The 23,711-nt window shown below is 38.6% G+C and overlaps 1 protein-coding gene across 5 annotated transcripts in view; it reads left to right on the top strand.

Moving 5' to 3' along the window:
* The window catches only part of CERS6 (ceramide synthase 6), a 113,243-nt gene that overhangs the window by 20,139 nt on the left and 69,393 nt on the right, over window positions 1-23,711 (top strand). For all 5 annotated transcript variants that reach the window (XM_052674991.1, XM_052674992.1, XM_052674993.1 and 2 more), the window contains 2 exons: window positions 19,002-19,107; window positions 20,313-20,443. In XM_052674991.1, the coding sequence (XP_052530951.1) occupies window positions 19,002-19,107; window positions 20,313-20,443 (237 nt within the window). The remainder of the gene's footprint in view (window positions 1-19,001; window positions 19,108-20,312; window positions 20,444-23,711) is intronic.

Here is a 23,711-nt window from a genome sequence, read left to right on the forward strand (position 1 = left end):
AAGTGCCCTCCTTAATCATGATGTGTGTTTCACATGTGGCAGTGTTGTTATTTAGAGAATAAACTTCATGTGCATATTAATTTTAATTAATTAATTTTAATTAAGTATAATTAAATAAGTTATAATTATGACTTCCAAAACTGTCTCAACAAATCTTGCACTCCTCACACCAAGGTGCTCTTTTTGTCTTGTCTGCTACTGTTGCAGGTATGTTAAATGACACAAAAAGTCTTCTGAATGAATATATTTGCATGATGAAGAGAAAAATGGAACACATTGTCTAGATCCACCTTGAATTTTCTCACATTTCACTTTAACCATTATTTATTATCATTAATTATTTTCAGGCTCTCTTTTCTCTTGACAAATGCCACCCCACAACCATGATCACTTCACAGGTAAACAGAAGTTAACCTCAAAGATTAAACACAGGAGTGAACTCTGCATGCACCAGAGCCTTCCCAGCTCAAGCTCAACACTTCTGAAATGTTTTCATGCTGTTTAGTGAGAACCATCATGAAGAACGAAAAGCTTTCAGTACTTTACTGCAGGGTGACCCATTCTGCTGAATTCTTGAAAAAAATATTCCTTTTGACCAGCTAACTGAGTTACCAAGTTGTAAATTTAGTGAAGGTCTTAGTTTGCTCTTAGGCATTATTTAAGATGTGGTAAACATAGTGCAGCGTACTTTGGCTCTCAGCTTACGTTTTTAGGTTAGGTCTCGATTCTTCAGCTGGGTTATTTCTTGTATAAATGAAAGTGATGTATAAATGTCTTGTATAAATGAAGGGATTATATGTAAGTTCTTTCAGTCCTACTGTGGTACAGGCTGAGGAATTTTAATATTCTAAAGCCTCTTAAATAATGGTATTAAAATAATGAATAATGAAAACAAAAGTTGGAATATCTCTGCGCCATAAATAAATATTTCCAACTTGAATGACTGATCATGACAAGTCAACCCCCTCATGTGTGAGTAATGCAAAAAATTCTTGTTGAGATACAGTGCAGCAACCACATGGCTTATGGTGTGACAATCTGCTGCTCTTCAGCATTCTGACAATTCTGTTTCTCACTTGAAATTTGAAGTTCAGGGAGTCCATTACTCTCTAAATTCTTTTTCTTCTATCTAGATAAGAACAGTTAACAGAGGCTGAAGACCAGGAGTGGAACGGGGCAAGAATATGGAACTGAAAGGAGAACAAGGCCATGGTTTCTAGTGTGTAGGAGTAGGGAGAGAAGCTGAAAGTGAGTAAAGATGTGGACTGGGAGCAAGAGAAAGGGGAAGGCATGACCCATGTGTGTGTCTGCATGTAGGAGCAAAGCAATGTAGTCTTACCAGTTTGTTCATTCACACCAGAAACAATGTGAGGTATGCTTCTAAATTCAAACGAACATGAGAATACTTGTATCCTGGGAAAAGATTTTGTGTGTGTGAATTCTTCAAGCTATTGAGGGATCAGCTCTGAAAATTCCTGATAATTATTCATTTTTTAAAAAGTCCTAGCTGTAAGAAAGCTTTTTTAATCAGCCACGTGAATTTTTATTCAGATCCATAGCTATCGCAGTACAAAAACTACTGCTTAAGTCACCCTGAGAAATTAGTGTGTTTCTCTGATGGCTTGATTAGCACTAAAGGGTATTTTGTAGCATTAAATATAATGTGAAATAATTGTTCTTGCTTGATGTTGTATTTTTAGGAGAGATGCATGTGTGTCTGTATGAGAGGAATATGGTGATGGTTCCTAGCAATCCAGAACAGCCCTGATTGTCGGGGTCATCCAGAAAGACAAGATGCTTTCAGTAATTATAGACTTTCCAGGTGTGGCAAGAACCCAATTAAGGAAAAGAGCTGATTTCTGAAAGATTGGTTGTGTATTTTCAAAATAACCAAGGCTTGAGCAAGAAATGCACAAACTTTAATTCCTTTTTAGAGAAACACCAAGTTAGGGAGATCTTCTGTTAAGTCTGTAGTTAGGAAATTAGTCACAAGGTGCTTTAGTGATTCAAAAGAAGAAATTTAAACAATTGAAAAATTGTGCTTAAAAGTTTCTGCTGAATTAAATAGAACAGTGATTCGAATTTCTTTTTAAATATGTGAAGGAATTTCCAGCTTCATTTTTTGTGTACACTTTAATTTTAGGTGGTATCTTAAAAGAAAAATGAAATTTGCTGTTCTGCAGATAAATTTAGGGAACAGTTTTTAATTGTGTTGTGGCTAATGAAATTACCAATCTGTGAACAAAACTGATCGAATAACCATTTTGTTTATCTGTTGAATGGGATAGAAAAAATTTGGATCTCAGACCACATTTCTTATCCCAGTTGAGTATTTAAAAATGAAAGATAAATAAAGGAAATGTCATTTAGATAAATCCAAGTGTTCTGTCCAACCTTCATTAAAAGGAATAAGAGAAAATGAATCTTCTAATTTTTATAGAAGCAAAAGATCTTTATTAGGCCATCGTGCATGAACACTGTTTGAGGAGAAGTACTGTGTATTAACATACAGACTTCAAAACTGAGTAATTTACTTGGAGTGAGTCACAGTATGATGGAAGCTGCCATTGGACCACGCAGTGGTTCCAGAATGGTTTTAGTTTGGCAGTTTTCTCACAGATGTTCATTTTTGACACCTTCCTTGGTCTGTCTCCTCGAATATAATTCCAGCACTGCTGTTTCTGTACCAGAACATTAAGCAGTGTTTGTTAGATTGCATTTAACGTCCAAGTCCAGACGCCAAGGGTGCTCCTGGGTTCAGGTTTGAGAGTCCACTCCTCTTAATATGTCACTGTCAAAACAAACCACCAACAAAAAAATAACCCAAAATCTAACGAAATAACAACAACAAAGAAACCCACAACCTTTTCCTCAGGATTTCCATAGCAGTATGTCTATGGTACTCAATTATGGCTTGCTGAGGGTGAAAAACTCTCCAGTAAAAGCTTAACAGTGACTGTTACAGGTAAGGTCCACCTCGGTAACAAAGGCCAGATGGGCTGACTTAGATGAGTTGTGTGTAGTATGGCCTTGGTTTCAGAAGAATTTAGTCAAAGGCAGGATGGCTAAACTTGAAGAAACATCAGAGACAAAAGTGTCTGTGTGCATTCTTGCATTCAGGATGCATTCTGCTGTAGTCCGCCACTCAGCTATACCTGCTGCTCCAAATAGCTCTTGCAGGTGGTGTGTGGTAGACTTGAGATTACTGGTGAGGGAAAAAGACCTTGCTATCACAGTAGAAACTCCACTGAGCACCTGTGCAGGGAGAGAAATTATGATTATTTCTATTAATTCAGGCTAAAATGGCTTGGAAGTAGTCATGCATTTTGCCAGCTAGTTCTGCGCATTTCCCAGCAGTGCAGCTCACTGGTATTCCCCCTCCCTCTGTCTGGCAACGTCACGTTCTGTGGCACTTATCCAAGTGAAGGTTTGGGCACGTGGCCTGTCAAACCAGTTAGGTTGGCCATCTTTGTGTTCTTGCAGTATTTTGTCAGGCAGCATATTGCATGTGGAGAGATGGAGTTTGACAGTGATTTGTTCTAGGATTCAGCTGATACAGAACTGCATTTCTGTTTTTGTTTTTTTTTTTAATAATGAAACTGAGTGCTTCTGCCTTGGGTGGCAGAAGGAGAGAAATGATTAAAAATGAGTATGCTGAACTGATTTGGTCCCTGCGTTTTATGAAGGCTGATAAAACTTAATGCCTCTGTGACAGTGAATATATGAGGTGGTTTTTTTCCCTACAAGAAAATTATATAAAACATGTACAGAATGAATAGTAAATATAAAAACTAATATTATAGTTACACTCCGAAAATTCAGTGTCAAAATGAGATATTTGTTAGGTTTCTAAAACTGTTCACTTGCAAAGTGTAGGAGATAGACTAGAAAGAGTTCATTTAAGAATACTAAGCTTAAAAAAAAAAAAAAAAAAAAAAAAGACAAAAACCCAGTAGATGCTATGATGTTTTCCCCAGAAGCACAGAGATTCCCCCATCTCTGTCTTTTTCTAGCCTTTCTCTGCTCCTTTCCTTCCTCACCTGATATGTACATGGCATAAGTAATTTGAGACCTGTATGGCAGATCTTGTTAATTGATTTATTCAGTAACTACTGAAAGCTAAAGAGAAGGGGTGTGGGGAGGAATAGCAGCGAGATTGGCTAGGAAAAGATTTGACCTAGTTTTTCCAATCTGCATGGCTCTGCAGGCAGATTCAGCTCTAAACCCGCCTCTGTAGAAGAACATTTATTTATTTGTTTTTATTTTGAATGTTCAATTGTGGTGGATTAAAATGTAAAATTTTGTTGTTACTGATAGTGAATGGAAATACGTGCGTATGGGGAGAAAGAGAGGAAAGGAATGCACGTCTGCTGGTTTGATGTGGGTTTTGCTGCTTTCTGCTCTTCTCCCTCAGTCCCCCATCACTATTCTCCCTGTGTTTGATAGCTGTGACATGAAACGCTTAATTTTTCATCCTATCTGCAGTATTTCAAGGTGTGTGAAGCCCATATTTTTACCTTTGTGCAACAGTTGGTGTGACTCTTCTTTGCATGCAAAGTAAACAAGGCTGAAAGAGATATTTTAAGATCAGTTTTTCATAATGTCTCTAAGCTCATCATTTTGCCTTCTTATTTCCATTTGTATCAAGTGATTGAAGGCTCTGCTTGGTTGGGATGTTTGTTTGTTTTAATTCTCTTACTTAGCAGCGGAAGACCAGAGATTTAGAACTGGTAATGTAACAGCAAGCTGTCTCTGACAGGCTGATGCCCAGTGCTTTGACCATCCAGATGCTTTGGATGATAAGCATTAGAACAGGCTTCTGAAGGAGGATAGTCATTTGCTGAGAACATGCATGTATTTTATTTTCTATCATTCAGTCGCATTCCTTTCAGAGCTGTTTGTTAACTGAAGTGTTTCAGACTGACCAGAGTTTTACCTATTCGGTGCATTTGCGATAATTGGTTTTGTTCTTGATCCATTTACATCTGTCACAAGAAATCCATACCCTCTTGAAAATCAGTCTGTTATTGAAGTTGCTCTAAACTTGTGATTATGCCATCATTTCAGCTGTTCTGCAGAGTTCAGCTTTTCTTTGTGATCCTTGACGTAGGTATGGAGGCAGTGGTCACACTGCTCAGGAGCCAGGCTGCATCAGTAAGGTATCTCTAGAGGACAGTGACTAGCATGCTTGTCAAGAAAGTGATTGTCAGCCAGGATGCTGAGAAGAGGTGCCCACTCACTGTAAGCTGCTGTAAGCACCCTTTGAAGCATTGCAGCTGATGATCTGACGCCTCATTTCCAGATCTATATGTACTATACAGTCTTGGGATATGGTACTTCTTCATGTATCCTGGATGGAAACGTCACATCTGATTTGTTGTGAAGGGAAAGCCAAGCATGATCTATAATCCTATGCAAAGTTGGTAAACATCAAGTGCTCTTTGCTTCCAAAGCCTTGTTTAGTTCAAACACTATGCAGACACTGAATTGATAAGTATTCTGAATGGTTTGGGATATAAGTAACATTGAGGTGCAAGTGCCAAAACTGTTTGGGTGTCTGTGAGATCTGTAAATGCTTTTTCTTTTTTGCCTGAGCAAGCAGTCTGTATGGGGAAGTCTTTGCAATCAGCCTTGCAGCAATTTTACCTAGACATTCTCCCACTTGGTTCCATCTCTCTTCTTTCTCTTGTAGCCAAGCATTATAGCACAAGGCAGTTCCAATTTGGCAGTAGTGCATACAGCCAAACGGGAATCTCTACTGCAGCTGGGCTATAGATAGGGTGTTGCTTTAGCTGGCAAACTAGCAGATCATCCAAATAGCCTTAGTTCTTGTTCCTCCAGACTGTTTCATTCATTCGCAGCAAAATGCTCAATTTACTTAATTACCTAGAGCAAGGGGATAAATATTCAACACCTATGGAAGAGCTAAAAAGAGCTAATGAGACAATATGTATTTTTCTCAGTGTAGCTGGGTGGGCTTTGATATTAGGACTAAGTTAACCTTTATACAAGTTTCTGTTTTACTGTAGCCTTGGCTTGTCTGGTCAAAGCTTAGTTAAAGGACAGGTTGTTTTTCCTTTTGACCTTTTAGTAATACTTCTAAATAAGAATGCACTTATAATCAGGACTTTTAGGTAAAAAATAAAATTCACAGTCTACTACTGGTTATACTTTTTTTTCCTAATTCTGCTTTAAAATATTATTATTACATAATTACAACTCTTACAGGCTCCTAATTTTGGTTATTAGTTTCCATTTCTATTTTCTAACAAGAGGGGCAGAAGGTCAGGTTCCTTTGTAATGTGGTGTGGAAGAAGTTGCTTTAATCCCAAGCAGCATGCACTGTGGCTTCTTAAATCAAATAAGACAATTCTATTGATCACAAGGAGATGAGAAGGAATGGCATTGCTGAAAATGGGTAACAAACATTTGCCGCTTTTAAAGTTGGAAATAAATGTTGTCTTAGCAGTACATTCCTGTGAAAACCCTTGTGCTGAGCTGAAAATAAATAAAAATGTGACTGTTTCTTTTCTGGCCTGTTTCGCTGTACTAAATATGCTTGCAAAGGGATACAAAGAGTAAATGGTTTGAAAAACACCTCAGACAGGAGATTACTTTTGATTGCCCCATGCCGCAGCAATTTCGGTTTCTTTTAGTTAGCAAGCAGCTGCTCTGTGCTGGGAGCCCCAAAGCTGGCTGGGAGCTCTGTGTGGGGCTCATGGGATGTGTGTGTCACCAGGGCTCCCTGCCTGGTGCTGATAGCTGCAGCCGCCAAGGGATTAATTGCCAAAGTAGTGTTTTGGTGATCCACAAGCAAATCCTATTATTTGTTAATAGGATTTGATCTTGCACTGTTTTGTCCAATCACTAATTTTTTATCATGCATTAGGAGTACAATGAGATGCCTGTAAGCTTTGTTATGAGCATTTTGTGTGAAAGATTTGCTGAGCATTTGCAATGGTGGATTTTGCTTTGGAAAGCTTCAGCACGGAAGACAGAAAGTAGAGGCTTAGAACTTGCATCCTTGCAAGGATTGCTGTGCATCCTTGATTCTGGCACCCACCTGCTCCTTGGAGGTGGTGAAGCTAATAGAAACTCAGCACCTTCATCCAGAGGGCTGTGGGCCCTGCACTCCACCGCTGCTTCCCTGCTCGTCCTGGAGAGTGCCTCAATGAGGTGGCAAATGAGCCAGGAGGGCATTAAGAAAATTCATGCATAATTTGAAATGGAATGAAAAGATGGAGCTGAAAAATGTATAGGGCAGCTTGAAGCAGATGTGAATTGGTTTTGTTTGAATGTATAAATGAACAGTCTGCATTGTATTTAATGGTGACATGATGCAGGTAGAAGCTACTTTGCAAGCAGATTGCTGAAGGTGTCGGTCTGAGCTGTTTCAGAGAACAGCTGTTTCAGCTATGAATGCTTTGTGTAATTACCATTTTTTTGTATATACTTCTTTGTTGAAGTACTTCTTCCACGGTGACTAATCTGTAATAATTCTTTTGAGTTATAGATACTTTGATGTACTTTCATCTCTTATTTTTCTGTTCTATCAGAAGGCGATACTTTTGTTTAAAATATTAAAATCAAGTTTCTAAAGGACAGTATGAGTGAGGTTCTGTAATGGCTTCATTTGAGCCTGTCCTCTCCTGGTTTGGTTCAATCTATGGTGTTATCTTTTCAGGTCATCACAGTTTAAGGATAAAACAGGCAAAAGTATTTATTGTATAGTTTGACTGTATGCTTCTTCAGAAATACAATTTATGAACACTTGAACATATTTGTATTTGTGTGTCTGTGTGTGTGTGTGAGTGTGTGTTAGAAGTTAATTAGAAATAAGTTGAACAATGAAATTTTTATCCTAGTTGGAAACAAGATCTTGTTCCAGTGTTGTATAAAAAATCTGGACAGAAATGAAGCTCTAATTCTTGCTGCTGACACTCAGGCAATATGTAAAAGTTTGATTTTTGTGTACACTCAGATTTTGTATATATTTGAATACGCATGAATATGTGTGCATCTATTTCATATGTGTGTCATGATGTTTTTTTTTATATTTAGATGTTTCAGTGATTGAATATAGAGGTGTACCATATCTATTCTTCCTGTTCTTTTCTTATCTTTTCATATCATTTGGGCCATGTGTCTTTTCATATGTAGATGTTTTAAAGATGACTTTTTGATTTGATTATCTTACACTTGGTGCGCGCACACGTGTGTGTGTGTGTGTGTGTGTGTGGATACATGTATATGCACATGTGCACAAAAAAAATGTATGTAAATGAGTACCTTTGATCATCTTGTGTGGCTAATACCTGCCAGCCAGGATAAAAATTGGTTCTTCTCTAAGTACTTTCAAAAGGTTTGATGATTTTGTGACCTCGCTCTTAGAATGAAAGTTTAACTTCTAAGTCGAACCAACTATGTCTACTTCAGGTGCTGACAGAGATGCAGCCATCCTGCTGTGAGGCATCTGTGACCTATTCCCTCTTCAAAGGGAACAGTCTTCACTCACCAGAAAAATGATTTAGTCTGAGCTTTCATCTCAGAGTAGGAAAGTTCCTGAAATACATCATGCTTCCAGATGGAGGGAGGAACAGGATTTGCACCACAGTTATTGGTTTGTTACTAAGAGCGAGTCATAAATTGAAATCCTCTCTGCCGTACTCTGTGGCAGACTCAGGAAGGCACCCCCAGGAAGAGAGCCAATCAGACTCCCGAGAGAACAAAGAGGAACTTCACAAATATTTAAAGGCTTTGTGGCGTGTGCTTCTCTCTAGACTTAAAGTTTGTGCCTGTCCTAGATAGCACAACAACAATGTTCAGGAACAAAGTATGTCTGTAAGCTCATTTTTGTTCTATGTCTTGCTGCAGGCTTTAGGAACAAAATTAGATGAATTAATTTTTGTTAGAGTTGTCACTGGTGGTTCTTAACTCTACTTTTTATTGTTTTCTCTCCTGGTAGAAAATAGATTGGAATAAGGAAAACAAATGAATACAATAATTTAAGGGGAGAGTGGTATCATTTAATGTCCTGGCTAGGTGCTACCATGGAGGAATCTGGGAGAGTAGCACTGGCTTTCTAGTGGGCAGTTTTGTTGTTTACCAAAATGAATACTGAGGCTTTTACTTCTTCAGACAGTTGCTCTGAGACACTTGGTAACTTTTTGGTCATTTCCAAGCTGTAGGTAACTGCACCTTCTTTATGCATCTTAAAAGTTGCCTTGGAGGATGAAGGGAAGCTGCACTGAGTATGTTCACATGTCAGGAGGCTGGTGGATGGTATGCTTTGGCTGCAGCTTCTATGTAGATGCCACAGATTGCTCACATATTTTGGTTTGTCTTTCTCATTCGCATGTTGACAATGTGGCCCGAGTAAAAGATAAAGTGATGTTGCAGGGTCTTGCAACTTAAGAAGAGTAGGTCACCCTAATAACCTAATTCGATTATGGTAACCTACTGTGACTATTAAAAATAAAATAGCCATGTTCCCTTTCTACTGTATTTCTCCCTTCCATTTTCTATGTCCATTGTTTCAAATATTTGGAGAATGGTTTTTTTCCTCCATTGACCTCTAGCAGTGGGCTAGAATTCCAGACTTGAATTTTAACACTGACCTTGACTTTTGTGTCCTTGTTTTAACATATGCAAGAAGGGTAGGAGTGATATATTCAGGAATTGTATCATCTGTACCATTTAGAACCTTGGTAGTGTCTGCTGAGGTCTGCTGAGGGGCGGCTCTGTCTCTAAGTAGTGTGTGGGACTGCAGCGTGTCTTCCCTTGCCCTCTCTTCTCCCTCTGCCTAATCCATGCTTGGAAAGTTACAGTGACAAAAGTCTTCATTTTCAGATATTGCAGGCAATTGACAGCTGGCTGGAAAAATCTTTATTTGTGACTTTTCTCTACATTTGTATGGTTCTTGCTTTCTTGAAAGATTTCCATTATTTTGGAGTGCGCGCTCTCTCTACAATTCAGTCTTTTAGTCTCACAGCTGCAGAAGAAACTAAAATGCTTTGAGCTTTATGCATGTATATGCAAATAACATTTTTTTTTAATGCTTCCATGTTTGGAAAACATGTGCTGAGACTAATTCTATTTGTGAGCTGTTGGATGAGGTTTGTCTCGTTTCTGTTGTTAGTTACTAACTGGACAAGCAACTATTACACTGCTGGTAGAGGTGGTACTGGAACTTACCCATGTCTGTGACTGAGAACTCTGCTCTAGTCAGGCTTGTTGATGAGCTAACCCAAATGTTGAGGTAGAGTTTTCCTGAGCCTTTTCAGACACTGGAAAAGTGATTATATTAGTTTGGTGGCTCAGTGGAATGAAAAAATAATAGTGTGTGTGAACAGAGAGTAGCAGGAGGACTGTGACCAGCAGGGTCTGGCTGGGAGGTTGGGATGGGAGCTAGGAGGAGCGCAAACCCACATTGATTTTACTGCTCAGGGCTTTTTGAGATTGGAGCAAAAAAAAAAAAAAAAAAGGTAATTTTTTTATGTTGTGCAGTGTGGAGAGATGATTTTTAGACATTTATGTTCAGTCAAAAAATGAAGCCAGAAAATTCAAATGTGTGCTCAAAAAAAGAAAAAAAAACAAAAAACAAAAAACAAAAAACCAAGTTGTTGAATGATGACAATAACTTGTTTTATTTATTTAAAATAATGTCATAGCACTGCAAAACAAAAAACAGTAGACCTGCAAGCTGAAATGCAGCTACTCCTTTTTATTATTTTTGTCATTTCTCAATACAACAACTATTTTTCCCCAAAACTGTTGAAAAATGTCCCACTTTCTCTTCTGTAGAAGTGCACTTGGACTGCAGACTTTGAGTCCCTTATTGCCCCCAACCAGATTACTGTGACCAAATTCTCTAAAACTGATCTATACAAACCTATTTTTCACACACACGTATACATATGTATGTATAAATGAATATATAGCATCCAAAGTATGAAAAATACTTAATGCTGAATGCTGTTTTCCTAGGATGGAATGCTGAATTTATAGGGCACTTGGCTTCTGAAAAATTACCGGGGTGTTTTTTGAAGGTGAAGTGTTGCTCCTGCAAGCAGAGATGCAGTTTTACTGAACCACTTGATGTATCTGTTAATGTAGCCCCAAGTGTTACAGGCAGACAGTTCCTCTTAAGCCTGCCTTTTTAATCCATCTTCAAACTAAGAAGAATATTCTTAATTCTGGCATTCTTGTCTAATTGCCTCTAATGTTAATTGAAATTTTGTATTCAGTCCCAGACCCACACACGTAAGAGTGGGTGGGATGGGAGGTGTCTGCAGGACAACTTGCCAAAGCCCCAACTGCAGCCAGCGCTGCCCACTGCATTGAATGAGGTTGGTTGCTGCAGGTACAGAGCCATGGGGAAATAAATTGACAGCGTGTTTCTAGAGCTGCTGCCCTAGCTATATTTCTGAGCTCTCATCTCCAGTACTAAAGTAACCCCCTCAGTGGCAGAAATGGATAAAACTGGGTGGCAGAAAACAGTCAGGAAGAATTTCCCAGGCTGCTCACCCTCCTGTGGCATCAGGAGCGACCTTGGCTGCATCCTCACTGGGGCAGTGAATCCCAGCAAGCCCAGCCCTGGTCAGTGTGGTTTTGAGCAGGAATGGTGCTTTCAACTTTAACTAAAGCATTTATCTGGTTTGCTCTGACTCTTCTAGAAGGATTTAATGGGAAATTTACCAATCTAGAATGGAATTTTCACACTAATTTATTGTTTTTTAATAGTTTCTGTGAAAGATCCTAGTTGGTATCCCTAGCTCGCCTCCAAACCAACCCAGTACTCCAGTATATGGCTGCTCTCCTATTTATGGTAGCTGTATCTACAACTGTATATTAAAAAAGAAATCAAGTTGTAGTTGTGAGTTTGACCATGTCAGTCTTTTCTTTCAAAAAGCAGAACTCACAGAAGCGGTACTGTAGCTTAACTGATGTGGTCACAGTGCAGCAGTCCTAGCAGCTGGCATTGTGGAGAGGTGTCCAGCTAGCAGAGGAAGCCTGACACGGCGCACACACACAGTAATTCATCTGCTTCTAGCCCTCTCTGCTAGATACTAGCAAAGACCTGCACTTGAGAAGTTTTGATTGTGCTTCCTTATTTTAGATAAGCTGTTTCTCATTCTATGCCATTAGCTCCACTGGCCCTCATCAGCCTGCTGGTCTGCTACCAGCACTCCCTAGCATCCAAGGGATGTACAGGTGCCTTTGCTGCTGCCAGTAGGATCTTGGCTTTGGCTCTTGTTATGAGGGGTGAGCTTGTTTGAACTTTGGTTCTTGTTATGAGGGATGAACAAATGGCTTCCCAGCTCCATAGTTGAGAAGTAAAAGAACATTTGTCATTGATGGTTTTCTTTGTGTTTTGTTTTGCTTTCTAAGCTTTTTAAAATGAATTTTACCATACTTATTAGAAATGCTAAGGCTGAAAGCATGCATGCTTGTTGAGAAAGTTTCTCAGGTAGAAAACATCAACAAAAAATTTTTCAGAACTTTGGAGAAAAAAAAAAATTATCCATTAATCATGTTTTTCCCTTTAATAAGCATAAATGCTTTCTAGTAATTTGAGCCAAAGAGAGACAAAACCTAAATCATTCAGTAATCTGAATGTTCCTGCAAGCTATTTAGTGTTTATTTTTTTATAAGCGTATGTGGATTCCACAGTGCAGAGCTTTATATAATTTGATGGGAGAAATGGAATAATGATGCTGCTGCATCAATAATGGGTAATGCATCTCTAACGTGAGGAGAAGAAACTGCATCACATCTCTTAGATGAAAGGCATGCATATACATCTGTTCTGAAGTCACTTCAGGAGACTTGGGAATAGATCTTTGAAAGAGTTGGCTCCCGTGAGCTAAACAGAGAAGCTAACTGGTTCAAAACTCTTACCTCTGCTGCAGGCCCTGCATCCTAGTGGTGCTTCTGTAGCAGAGTGCGTTGAGAAACATAAACAAAATTCAATTCTGAGCATGATATATTGAAGTGACTCCTCAGACTGGGACCAAGCTCTTTTCAGTGGCTGTCAGCAACGGGACAAAGGGCAACAGGCACAGATTGGAAGCTCGGAGGTTTCATCTGAACATGAGGAAATACTTCTTTACTTTGAGGGTGACAGAGAACTGGAACAGGCTGCCCGGAGGTGTTGTGTATATCTCCTTCTCTGGAGATACCCAAGGTCTGCCTGGATGCTTTCCTGTGCAACCTACTGAAAGAAACCTTCGGCAGGGGGCTTGGGCTTGATCTCCAGAGTTCCTTTTCAACCCCTCTGATCCTGTGATTCTGTGGCATAGCCAATGAATTTATCCAAGGACTATTAAGATTTTCTGCATTTTGTGTTTGTGTGTTTGTTTTAATTACTAACACAGGTAACTTCTGAATTAAATAGGTCAGCTGTACAAAAAGAACAAAAACTCAGCTGTTGTTGGTATGTTGCAGCAGTAAATCTGTTCATTGTCTGCTCAGAAGCAAGCCTCTTTTCTCACTAGTTCTTGTAGTTGGAATTGATTTAGATTGCCATTTTAAAACTGCATTGTCTAACAAGTTAGACAATTGCAATCATAAATCCCTGGAATGATTTGTGCTTAGAGAGCATGAAGATGAGCTGGGAAAATCCGTTCCACATCACTTTCAAAAGGAGTGCCTAACTCTTCAAAACTAAGTTGGGCACATATTTAGTACAGAGGAATTTTTGCATGTTACAGCTGCATTCTTGGATATTTATAAATATACTAATAGGAAAAAAATGATTTGATGTATGTCTTTAAATTGTAGGAATAGCTTCTTTTTTTTGTTATGGAGATCACGGTTGGCTTGTGTTAGCAGCATCAGCAGTCTTTTATGCTAGCACCACTTGAACTGTGCCTGTGCTCAAGTGAGTTTTTTTCTAGATTCATAGAGATGCTATATGCAGGTTGGCAGAGTTTACCACTTCACTCAAACTAGAGTTCATTCTCCTTGGAGACGGCTCAGAGATGTTCTGCATAGCTTTAATTCACCACTGTTTTTCCAAATTTGTCCATGAAGATGTCGCCTCTGCAAAGGAAGGGGATTTACTCTACTGCTTCCTGTGATGCTTTTAAAAACTATTGTGTAATGCAAACTTTGTTCGTGCTGATAAATATCAGCCTCAAAGGATAATGAAGGCCATAGCAGAAATGCTAAGTCACAGCTTGAACCAGTGATTGAGCACCTGGTGGGAAGGCAGGGCCAACCCAGTGCAGCTCAGGTGCATGCAATGCCCCTGAACTCCACCCTTTCCAGACCTCGTTTAAGGGTTGGCAGTGGAGGTAAGGGTATCTTCCTGGATAACCCTGCCTCGCTGAGGCCCTGTGAAGGTAAGCAGTTCTTTATTTCTGTGCCCGTGGCTGCTATATTTGAGCAAATCCTCGCTGCACCTTAGGACTTTGCTACTCTGCTGTCATTGCTGTGCTTTCCATTGTGTTATAGTGCTATAAAGGCCAACCCTAAAATGTCTGGTTAATTCTGAGTTTAAAATGACATGATTTGTCAAGATGAACAGCAGTGAGCTAAATGGGTTATGGTAATTAATTAATAAGGCTGAAATGTGCAGTTAAGGAGCATAGAAGCAACTGTGAATCATTGGAAGCATTTCCCTTACTCTTTTATTGAGGTTATTTGATCTATGATGCTCACATTGTTTCCAGTTTGTGTGTCCAGGAAGATTTATGTTTATCAAGAATCTGTCTTGTTCATATTTCTAAAGTTTTCACAGGATGTGAAGGGTGCAGAGGGTGGAACCAGCATATTACTGAACTGTGACTTTTTGAATGTGAGAAATTGCACTCTCGTGTAGAGCACTCGGAACAGTTTCTGAAGAGTGTGAATGTCTGGGCTTTCGTTTTATCTGGGACTGAAGGATGGGTGGAAATTCTGACCTTTTCTTACACTGTATCGTGCCTGCTATAACTGCTGCAAGCAGTAGCTATAACTTCCTCCACCAGAGCAAAGTTCGTTCAATGTTAGGCTTTTTAGAATCATAGAATACATTGAGTTGGAAGGGAGCACTGAAGGCCACATAGCCTAACTCCCCTGCAGTGAACAGGGAAACCACAGCTACATCAGGCTGCCCAGGGCCTTATCCAGCCTCGCCTTGAAAGTCTCTAGGGATGGCGCATCAACCACATCACTGGGCAACCTGTTCCAGCGCTTCACCACCCTCACTGTATAGGATTTTTTTTTATGTCTAACCTGAATCTCTTTGAGCTTGAAACCATTTCCCCTTTTTGTGTCACTACAGACCCTGCTAAAGGATCTGTCCCCTTCTTTCCTGTAGTTCTTCCAGTACCTGAAAGGGGCCACTCTCAGGTCAACTCAAAGCCTTCTCTTTGAAAATCCCCAGCTCTCTCAGCCTGTACTTGTAGGAGGGGTGTGCCATTCCATCCATTGTTTTTGTGGCTCATCTCTAGGCACACTCCAACAAGTCTGTGTTCTGGTTGTGGGGGTTTTTTTGTTTGTTTGTTAGTTTTTCAGTTTGTCCACTTGTTCATCTGTCTTAACAGCAGCTGAGTTTGTAAAAAGGACATTTGCTAAAGAGACAAATGGAAAAACTAGTGTGGTACTTGATCAAATTTACACGTATTTTTCATGGGTCATGAGGCCTTGCTGTCACTGCTGAGAATATTTGAGTTGAAAAATGCAGAATCCAAAATGGAAACCTGTGGCTGCTTTTGGGAGCTACATGGTGCTTACAAATGCCTGTCATATCACAACAGCATGGTATTTATTGGCCAGCAAGGGCTGAGCATTTTCTGCCTGGGTACTCTGTAGTAGCCTATGTTATCTGAATGGTTCTTTTTGGATTTGGTTTGCTTTTAAATATGGGTTTAAAAAATGGATGAGGAGGCTGCCTTTGAAACGGTTCTTGAATTCTGAGTTTAATTTCCTTATTTGTGTTATTTCATTTGTAGATCCAGAGTAGATGGGACTGCATTTGGCAAAAAGCGCTTTTCCTTTTGATTTCTGTGTAATTGAATACCAGCTTTCAATTCAGCTTTACTTCAGTAAGTTGAGAGATTGCTGAAGTGTTTTCTTGGATTTATGTGTGAAGAGGAAAGCAGGCATTGTTCAGTTCTGCTCTTACTCTTCCACAATACTTCTTCTCTTTTAATTGCAATACCTTATGCAATAAATGTCCCATAGATTTCTGCTTAGGGAATTGAAGACCACAGTAATGCAGAAATGGAAAAAGTGAATAATGCTATTAAGGAGGACAGCATTTGACAAAACAGTTTCTGCACGTATCGAGCACTGCTTTTGTTTTGTTATTAGCTAACTTGAATAGTTATAGAAAGTGATTAGTGAGAATTATGATTACGATAGGAAATTAGAGATTCTACTGATTTGAATTCTAACTTGTTTTTCAGAGTTAAAATGAAACTGTTAATATTGCTAAGTTTGAAAATAAGTTTTCAAAAAAACTAAAAAATCTCATATTTATCTGTCTTTGTCCTATGTTTATTCAGACTGGTCAATAGCCAGGCATGTTTTAAGAATGGCGTTTAAGCAAATCCAGCAGCAGGGTTTAGATTTAAATGAACATCAGCTCAGTGTGAAGCTTGTTGAAATTGCTTTCAGGAGAGTTTTTCTAGTGGGAACTCTTACCTGCTTTTGACTGGAGCAAATTTAAAACTTTTTCCTTTTAAATTACCATCTGTAGGGAACTGCATTTCTGTTGGAGTTCTGTCATTTCTCTCACTTCTTTCACTAGAAGAGTTGAGAGGCTTTTTTTTTTTTTTTTTTTTTTTTTTTTACACAGATATGTGCACACTTATCTACACCATCTCATTTTGGAGGAGACTGACTTTTCAAGTGCCCACAAAAACCATCTGAAATAATTTGTAAACCTTTATTTGTACTTATTTAGTGAATGTTTTTTGACATTGCCATTGATATTGACAGTCAAAATTGGATTCCTTATTGAATACGTAAAGCTGATGAAGTTCTTTACTTGTTTTTGTTCCACCTACATCACTTCTCTACCTTGTCTCTACTAGTACATATTTTCTTGTGGAACTTTATGAAATTAGCTTGAATTGAACTCATAACTGAGTGATGTTCTCTTTACAGTCTGTCTTAAACTTGTTTCTTGTTTTATAAGATTTTTTTTTTGTACAAAACATGGACATAAAAAGACTGGGAATCTTGGTAACTATTACATGGTTGGAGGAATTAAAAATTAAAATTAAAAAGTGAATTTCTGATATCAAACTCTGCGTTTCATTAGATTGTTCAGCTGCACCTTTATGGTTATGTGGTAACAGTGGCCAGCACTGATTTGATTTGATTGTATCACATTGAACTAGAGAGTACAATTCTTGCTGGCTCTTTTGTTTTAGACAAAAACTGTCCCTTTGATTTTAATAAACGTATATTGAAGTATAAAGGACACAATCTTCATGTTTCTTATTTAGCTATTATACAAATTCTGTGTTTATGTACAAGTGCAGAGTTGAGATTTCTTTTTAATCAGCTTGCTGTCTTATGTGTGCAGAGGCAGCAATTTTAGTTCAGTGCATATACTGGTGCTTGAATGTAAGAATATCACAGTTTTAAAGAGCTTGTGGTCATATTCAGGTGCGTGAATGTAGACCTACTTCTGAACTAGTTGTATTTATTTTTTTCTCTGTGGCAAATGGAGCCTGAAAATGGAGTTTTTAGAATAAAATCAAGAATTACTGAATACAAAGGTGTTTAGGAATCTGATGATTTCAGAGGACAGTGGGATCCAGTGCTCACTTCAGTTACCACTGCAGCTGCCACCACTTGTTAGAAATCAGCAAACCTTATTTTACCCTAGAGTTCTCTTTCAGCTGTATGGATTGGGGCACTACAGAAATATAGAACAAAACAATGTGCCTGAGGAGTTTATACGTAAGCAGACATGTAATATTTCAATATGATTCATTTAAGTAGCATCCTGAATTATTCCAATTCGAGTTTTCCTGTATATTTTTCTAACTGGGAGACTTCTTATAGTCTCACAGTCTTACAATATTCTCTGCTTGTGAGCAAAGGATAGGAATAAATACTGACATGTTTTCTCTGAGAGTATCTTCCCCTTTCTTTTCAAAGAAATTGTTAGATTCAATATATCTGCGCATGCTTTGCTGTGATGCCATGGCTGCCATCTTTTGTGCTGTTGAAATGGTGTTTCTGAGTCCTCTACTATTTAGATATACAGAGACTTTGTAGTTCTTATGGGGATTCAAGAATGGTACTCATAGTTACAAATGGTTTACTTCTTAAACGTAATGTTGAGCTTTGTAAATTTTGTAATTAAGTGTCTATAAACTCGGTGTATCCAATATAGACATTTAGAAACTGGATGATTTTATGGATTGGAGTTTGAATCTGCAACGGCTTTGTGCTATAGCAGAAGAACTGGGGAGATGTATTTCGTGAGCAAAATCTCTGAGCCATGAGCTCTATGTCATTTGAACTTTATGGTTCAGAAAATTGTATTGACTGGGTAGCTTCATGCTTATTGCCTCTAAGAAATTTGTTTGAATTTCCTCTGTGCAAAACAAGTTGTGAGGCAATAGCTGCTCTGGAAACTAATCTGAAAAAGACTCTGTTTGAAGGAGGAGAACACTACATTCTCCTTGTTTCTGCAAGCTACCCTGCTCTTTTTTGTAGTGGTGCTTGTCTGGAAGGCATTTCTCTCACGCTTTCTTTGTGTGCTTTTTTGTCTTCTCCAATGTGAATGAAAATCTATCTATCTAAAGAAAATCTCTATCATGCACTCTGTGGTGGAGTTCGCTTCATCCTTCAAAGTCTTGTTACTTGTCATGCAATCACTTGTGTGAACTTTCTTTTAAGCTATTAGGCTAACAATTGTTTTGGGTTGGTTTTATTTTTGCAGGTTTATAATATTTGCACATTTATCATGTATGAGTGATTGGTAACAGTAATGAAATAGATAATTGAAGGGTTTCACTTACTTTCTTTTTTCACTCTTCTGTTTCTTGTAGGTTCGTTGCTAAACCATGTGCCTTAGGCCTTAAAGTCCAAGCCAACGGACCACAGAAAGCTCAACCTAATGCTATCCTGGAAAAAGTTTTCACAGCCATTACAAAGGTATAGTATTTATGTAATAAAGGAGGATATGCCACTGTAAAATATATCTGAACAAAATGACACTAACTGCTGTGCTGCATTTTTACAGCTAAAATCAGGACATGCAAACATTGCGGTTGTTGGTATGCCAGCTTGAGCAGTTGTGCATCTTTGTGAGCTTTTAATTTATAAAATTTATAAATTAATAAATTTATAAAATTATTTAATAAATTTATAAAAAATTTATAGAAGTACTTCTCAGGTGCCATATAGCCACTTTTTTGTTTTGCTTCCTCCCTTTTTTCATTTTAGGAATTTCCACAAATATTTATTTATTTATTTATTTATTTATTTGAATAAATAGCAGATGATGAGATGCCTTTCTGTGTTTTCTATGAAATTTTAAAGCTAATCCTTCCAGGGCAACTGCTTGAGTGCAGGGTGCTGGTGGTTTTCTGGTCTCGTAGCTGTTTGCATTGTGTTTTTTGTCTTTTGAACCTGGAGGGAAAAGCTAGAAAACTGAAACATGGCATGTACTACTCTTTTCTGTAGAGTAGTCAAAGACAGACCAATTTTGTTTGTCTTGCCTCTGCCTTGGTTTGCAGAGCCATTACCATTCAAATGAAAGTCAAGTTTCATGTTTGCTACTTCGGAGAATAACTGTGTAGCTCATTTTACAGGAAAAAAAAAAACCCTCTCTCTGTTTCCAAGGTGATATTCCATCTGAATTTGTCACTTTCATGATTTCATTTTTTAAACATTATTATGTGAAAACCATGGGTTATATCCTCTTCTTTACATGTCAGTCAAACAATCTTCACTTCTGTAACTGTCAACAGGACAGAAGATGGAACAGACAAAGTATATGGAAAGCAAGGGAGCGTTTGTAATCCCCACTGCTCCAGAAGTATATATCACATTATCCCTGCTTATCACTATTTTCCAAGTTTGATGCAAGTTTTCATTCTGCTACCCTCTGTAAATTCTTTAGTAAGAAACCACATACAGTATTATAGCATATGTCAGACTTCTATATTAATAATAGTCACTATAAGCATATTTTGATGCGGATGAGTCAGCAGAGATTTCTATCACGGGCATTTTATTTCTGCGTATCCATGCGTCTTACAGATGGCCTCTAAGTGATTGGAAGGAAGTTAAACCAGCTTTAAACTTGAAGTTACTGTAATTGGGGAAAATAATTTTTATCCATCTCTGTTGTATAGCATCCGGATGAGAAGAGGCTGGAGGGCCTCTCCAAGCAGCTGGACTGGGACGTACGCAGCATTCAGCGTTGGTTTCGACAAAGACGCAACCAGGAGAAGCCCAGTACTCTTACAAAGTTCTGTGAGAGCATGTAAGGAAACTGTCTTTACGGCACAGTCTTTAGCTATATAGCTTGACAGAGATCAGAAATGGAGGGATAAATACAAAAGCCAATTGAGTACTTAAACCTTTTTCCTTGCATTTCTGATTCTGGGGTGGTCCGTTTCACTAGTGCATTTTCTTGAGTATGCTTAATCATTGGAAGCTAAAGATTCCTATGGTTTCTTGAAGTTATTTTTTTACCTTCAAAAGTTTGCTTCTAAGGATTATTTCTCAGAATCCAATTGTTCTTCAAACTGATTATCTACACAGGTTTCTTTTTCTCTATTGTTTCTAGTATCTGAGTCATATTTTTATGCTAGCTGGATTTAGCATAGTAATACTTAATCTGCATGGAAAGAGCAGAAAAACCTATATCTACTTAATTCATTAACATGTTTTCCTTAAAAGAGAACTGATAGACATTGAACTTGGAAGAAAAAAAAAAAAAAAAAACCCAAAGAATACCAGTTTCTTTGAAAAAGTTGATTAATTACAAGGCTGAGCTCTCCAGCACTGGTGTAATATCACTCATTCAATGTGGAAAGTCACACATCTAAGGCAAGTTTATATGTTTCAAATCAAGACACTTGGCAAATGTTACCATAAACAAACATCAGGTTTATCACACCCTGTTGGTCAAGCAGATGAGTTATAGCTGGCTTAAAGCCAGTTATGCTTTTTGCCAGTTGGGAAAGAAGTTTTAGGTAAAAATGTCAGCAGCAACCAAGGAAGCCTGTGTGAATTAGAAAGTGAATCCTATTAGTTTTAATCTTTTTTTCCCAAGCTTATTTTAATTCCAAATAATTTCAGCCTTTTGGTAAATAAAGGGAGTCTATAAGAAAGAAGGAGAAAGACTCCTTAGCAGGGTCTGTTGTAATAGGACTAGGGAAAACAGTTTCAAACCAAAAGAGGGGAGATTTATATTGAATATAAGGAGGGACTTTTTTTCACAATTCAGGTGGTGAGGCACAGGAACAGCTTGCCCAGAGGAGGTGATGTATGCCCTATCCTTAGAGACATTCAAAGTCAGGCTGGACCAGGCTCTGAGCAACCCGATCTAGCTGTGGTGTCCCTGCTCATTGCAGGGGAATTGGACTAGGTGACCTTTAGGCATCTGTACCAACTCAAATGATTTTATGATTCTATGATTTCATTAAAAAATTGCATGTAAAGAAATCATAAAAAATGTGTTGCGGCATATATTTATGTATATGGTAGTCTGCAGTGATTTTGTACTTTCCTTGTGAAGTATGCTGTTATATTATTTTGTACTCTCTCATGTGAGGAGTGTAAAACACTCCACTCTCTCAAGTGTTTTACTTAAACTTTATTTTTCTGTGGAGATGACAGGAAAGTTCATAACATGATCCTGAATATATGATGTGTTAAGGCATTTTTTTCCAAAGCCAAGTCACAGATGAAATATTATTTCAGTAGCAAATGTTATCATTTTCCAAGTAAGGATTCATTAGGAGAGAAATTAAAGTGCTACTCTTGAAGCACATTGTCTCTCTAGCTGAGGGAATTTCATTTTTTCTATTTTAGAAGAAAAAAATTGTCTGAAGATGATAGTTCTTTAATGAACAGATGAATATAACTGTCAGAATTCTTAATTAATTTCTGTGGTATTTACAGCTAAAAGCCACACTACTTAGCCAAAGAAAAGCCAGGCAGAGTGAGATTATGGGTGAATAGTGAATGTGTTACCCAACAGCTGATGGTCTTAGAGTAGCTAACTTTTGAGATCACTGAAGGACAACCCTTTTCTACAAGGATGATGTCTGTAAATTATACGCTTTTCTTGTGTAACTTGCAGGAGAGGTTGTGGAATCTGGAATAGAAAAAATAACTTTATTGCTGATAGGCCTTGTAAATCTAGGGGGTTTATTTGACAGCTTCTGTAACTGGGGCCAAAGATTTCGCTCTTGCCTGAGTGGCAGTGTGTTTGGGCTGACTTAGAGGGCTGAACTAGCCTGACCTTTCTGAGAGCAGCAGAGCAGTAGTGGAGAGCTTTTCTGTTTGCAGGAAACTGCATGCAGAAATCAGTTGTGAGAAACGCTTATCACTGGCTGAGTCTCATGTAATGCCTACGAAAGTTACCGGTGCTGAACTTGCTCCTTTGTGGTGTAAGTTATGGAAAAAGTGTGTGGATAAGAGCTGGGAATGCAAATTGAAAGGTGAGATCAAGCTCTGAGCACTTTAACTTATGTAGCCATAATTATATGCCAGCTTCATTTAGAGAGAGATGTTGGGTGTTAGTTCCATGGGCATACTTAACAATAATGACATAGTTGCATTTCCAAGAAGAAGCAGGTTGATGTAAATCATACATGAACAGTTCAGATTCTCTCAGCTCGTGGTTTGCAGAGGGTGAAGCAGGAGCTGCCTTTGCAGCTCCATGTGTACGTGCTGCTGTGAGAGCAAGCTGTTACCTGGCCCCAGGAGTGTTCCTGTGGCAGCATTTGCAGTAGTGCCACATGCCGCCAACTGTCCCTTGTCACACTGGATAGAGTCATCAGCAGTCAGTCCACACAGCACTGGAAAGTCAGGGATGCCTTTTTTTTTTTTTTGTCGGAAGAATCCTTGTGTGGGTGGCATCTTGGAGCTGTGAGCTGTAAGAAGCGTGTGTTTCTGTGGCAGCCGTGGGAACAGTAGCACTCCAGTCCTCCAGTAACACAGCGCTGAAGGGTGGTTAGTAGCCTGCCAGAGGGTGAAACCTCTCCTTGAGTAATCTGTGGGCACAGTGTGAGTGAAGCAACAGTGATCCCCACCCACACCTTCAGCTGTGGAGCTTCTGTTGTCCTTCTAGAGGAGATTGCAGTTTTTCTGGCAACAGACTACATTGGCTGTGACTTGGGGATGAAAGTGACAGAACCCACAGTAAATGTGGAGCTGCTTAAGAACAACTCCAACTCTATTATATGGAGTCAGTTCAATTTACAGCTAGTGAAAGTGTTTTTGGGCCCAGAATTACTTTTCCGTCCTGTGGAGGAGAAGACAGTTGTTCAGAAGGGACCATTTCTGAGCACCTAATCTTTCTTAATGGATGTCTTGGTTACTGTGAAATGCAGAATAGATTTGTTAGGACGAAGACTGAGAGTGGAAACACACTTGGGTTGTCATGAATGACACACATGAGCCAGGCCCCAGCATATTGAAACAGTAACTTATTCTCTATGTTTCTCTGACCATGTATTTCTCAATTTCTCTATCTCTTCCTTCCTACACCCTCAGAAGTATTTAAATTCTGATTCTAA

Source organism: Tympanuchus pallidicinctus, unplaced genomic scaffold (assembly GCF_026119805.1).
Source record: "Tympanuchus pallidicinctus isolate F22 unplaced genomic scaffold, pur_lepc_1.0 scaffold15, whole genome shotgun sequence".
Taxonomy (NCBI): Eukaryota; Metazoa; Chordata; class Aves; order Galliformes; family Phasianidae; genus Tympanuchus; species Tympanuchus pallidicinctus.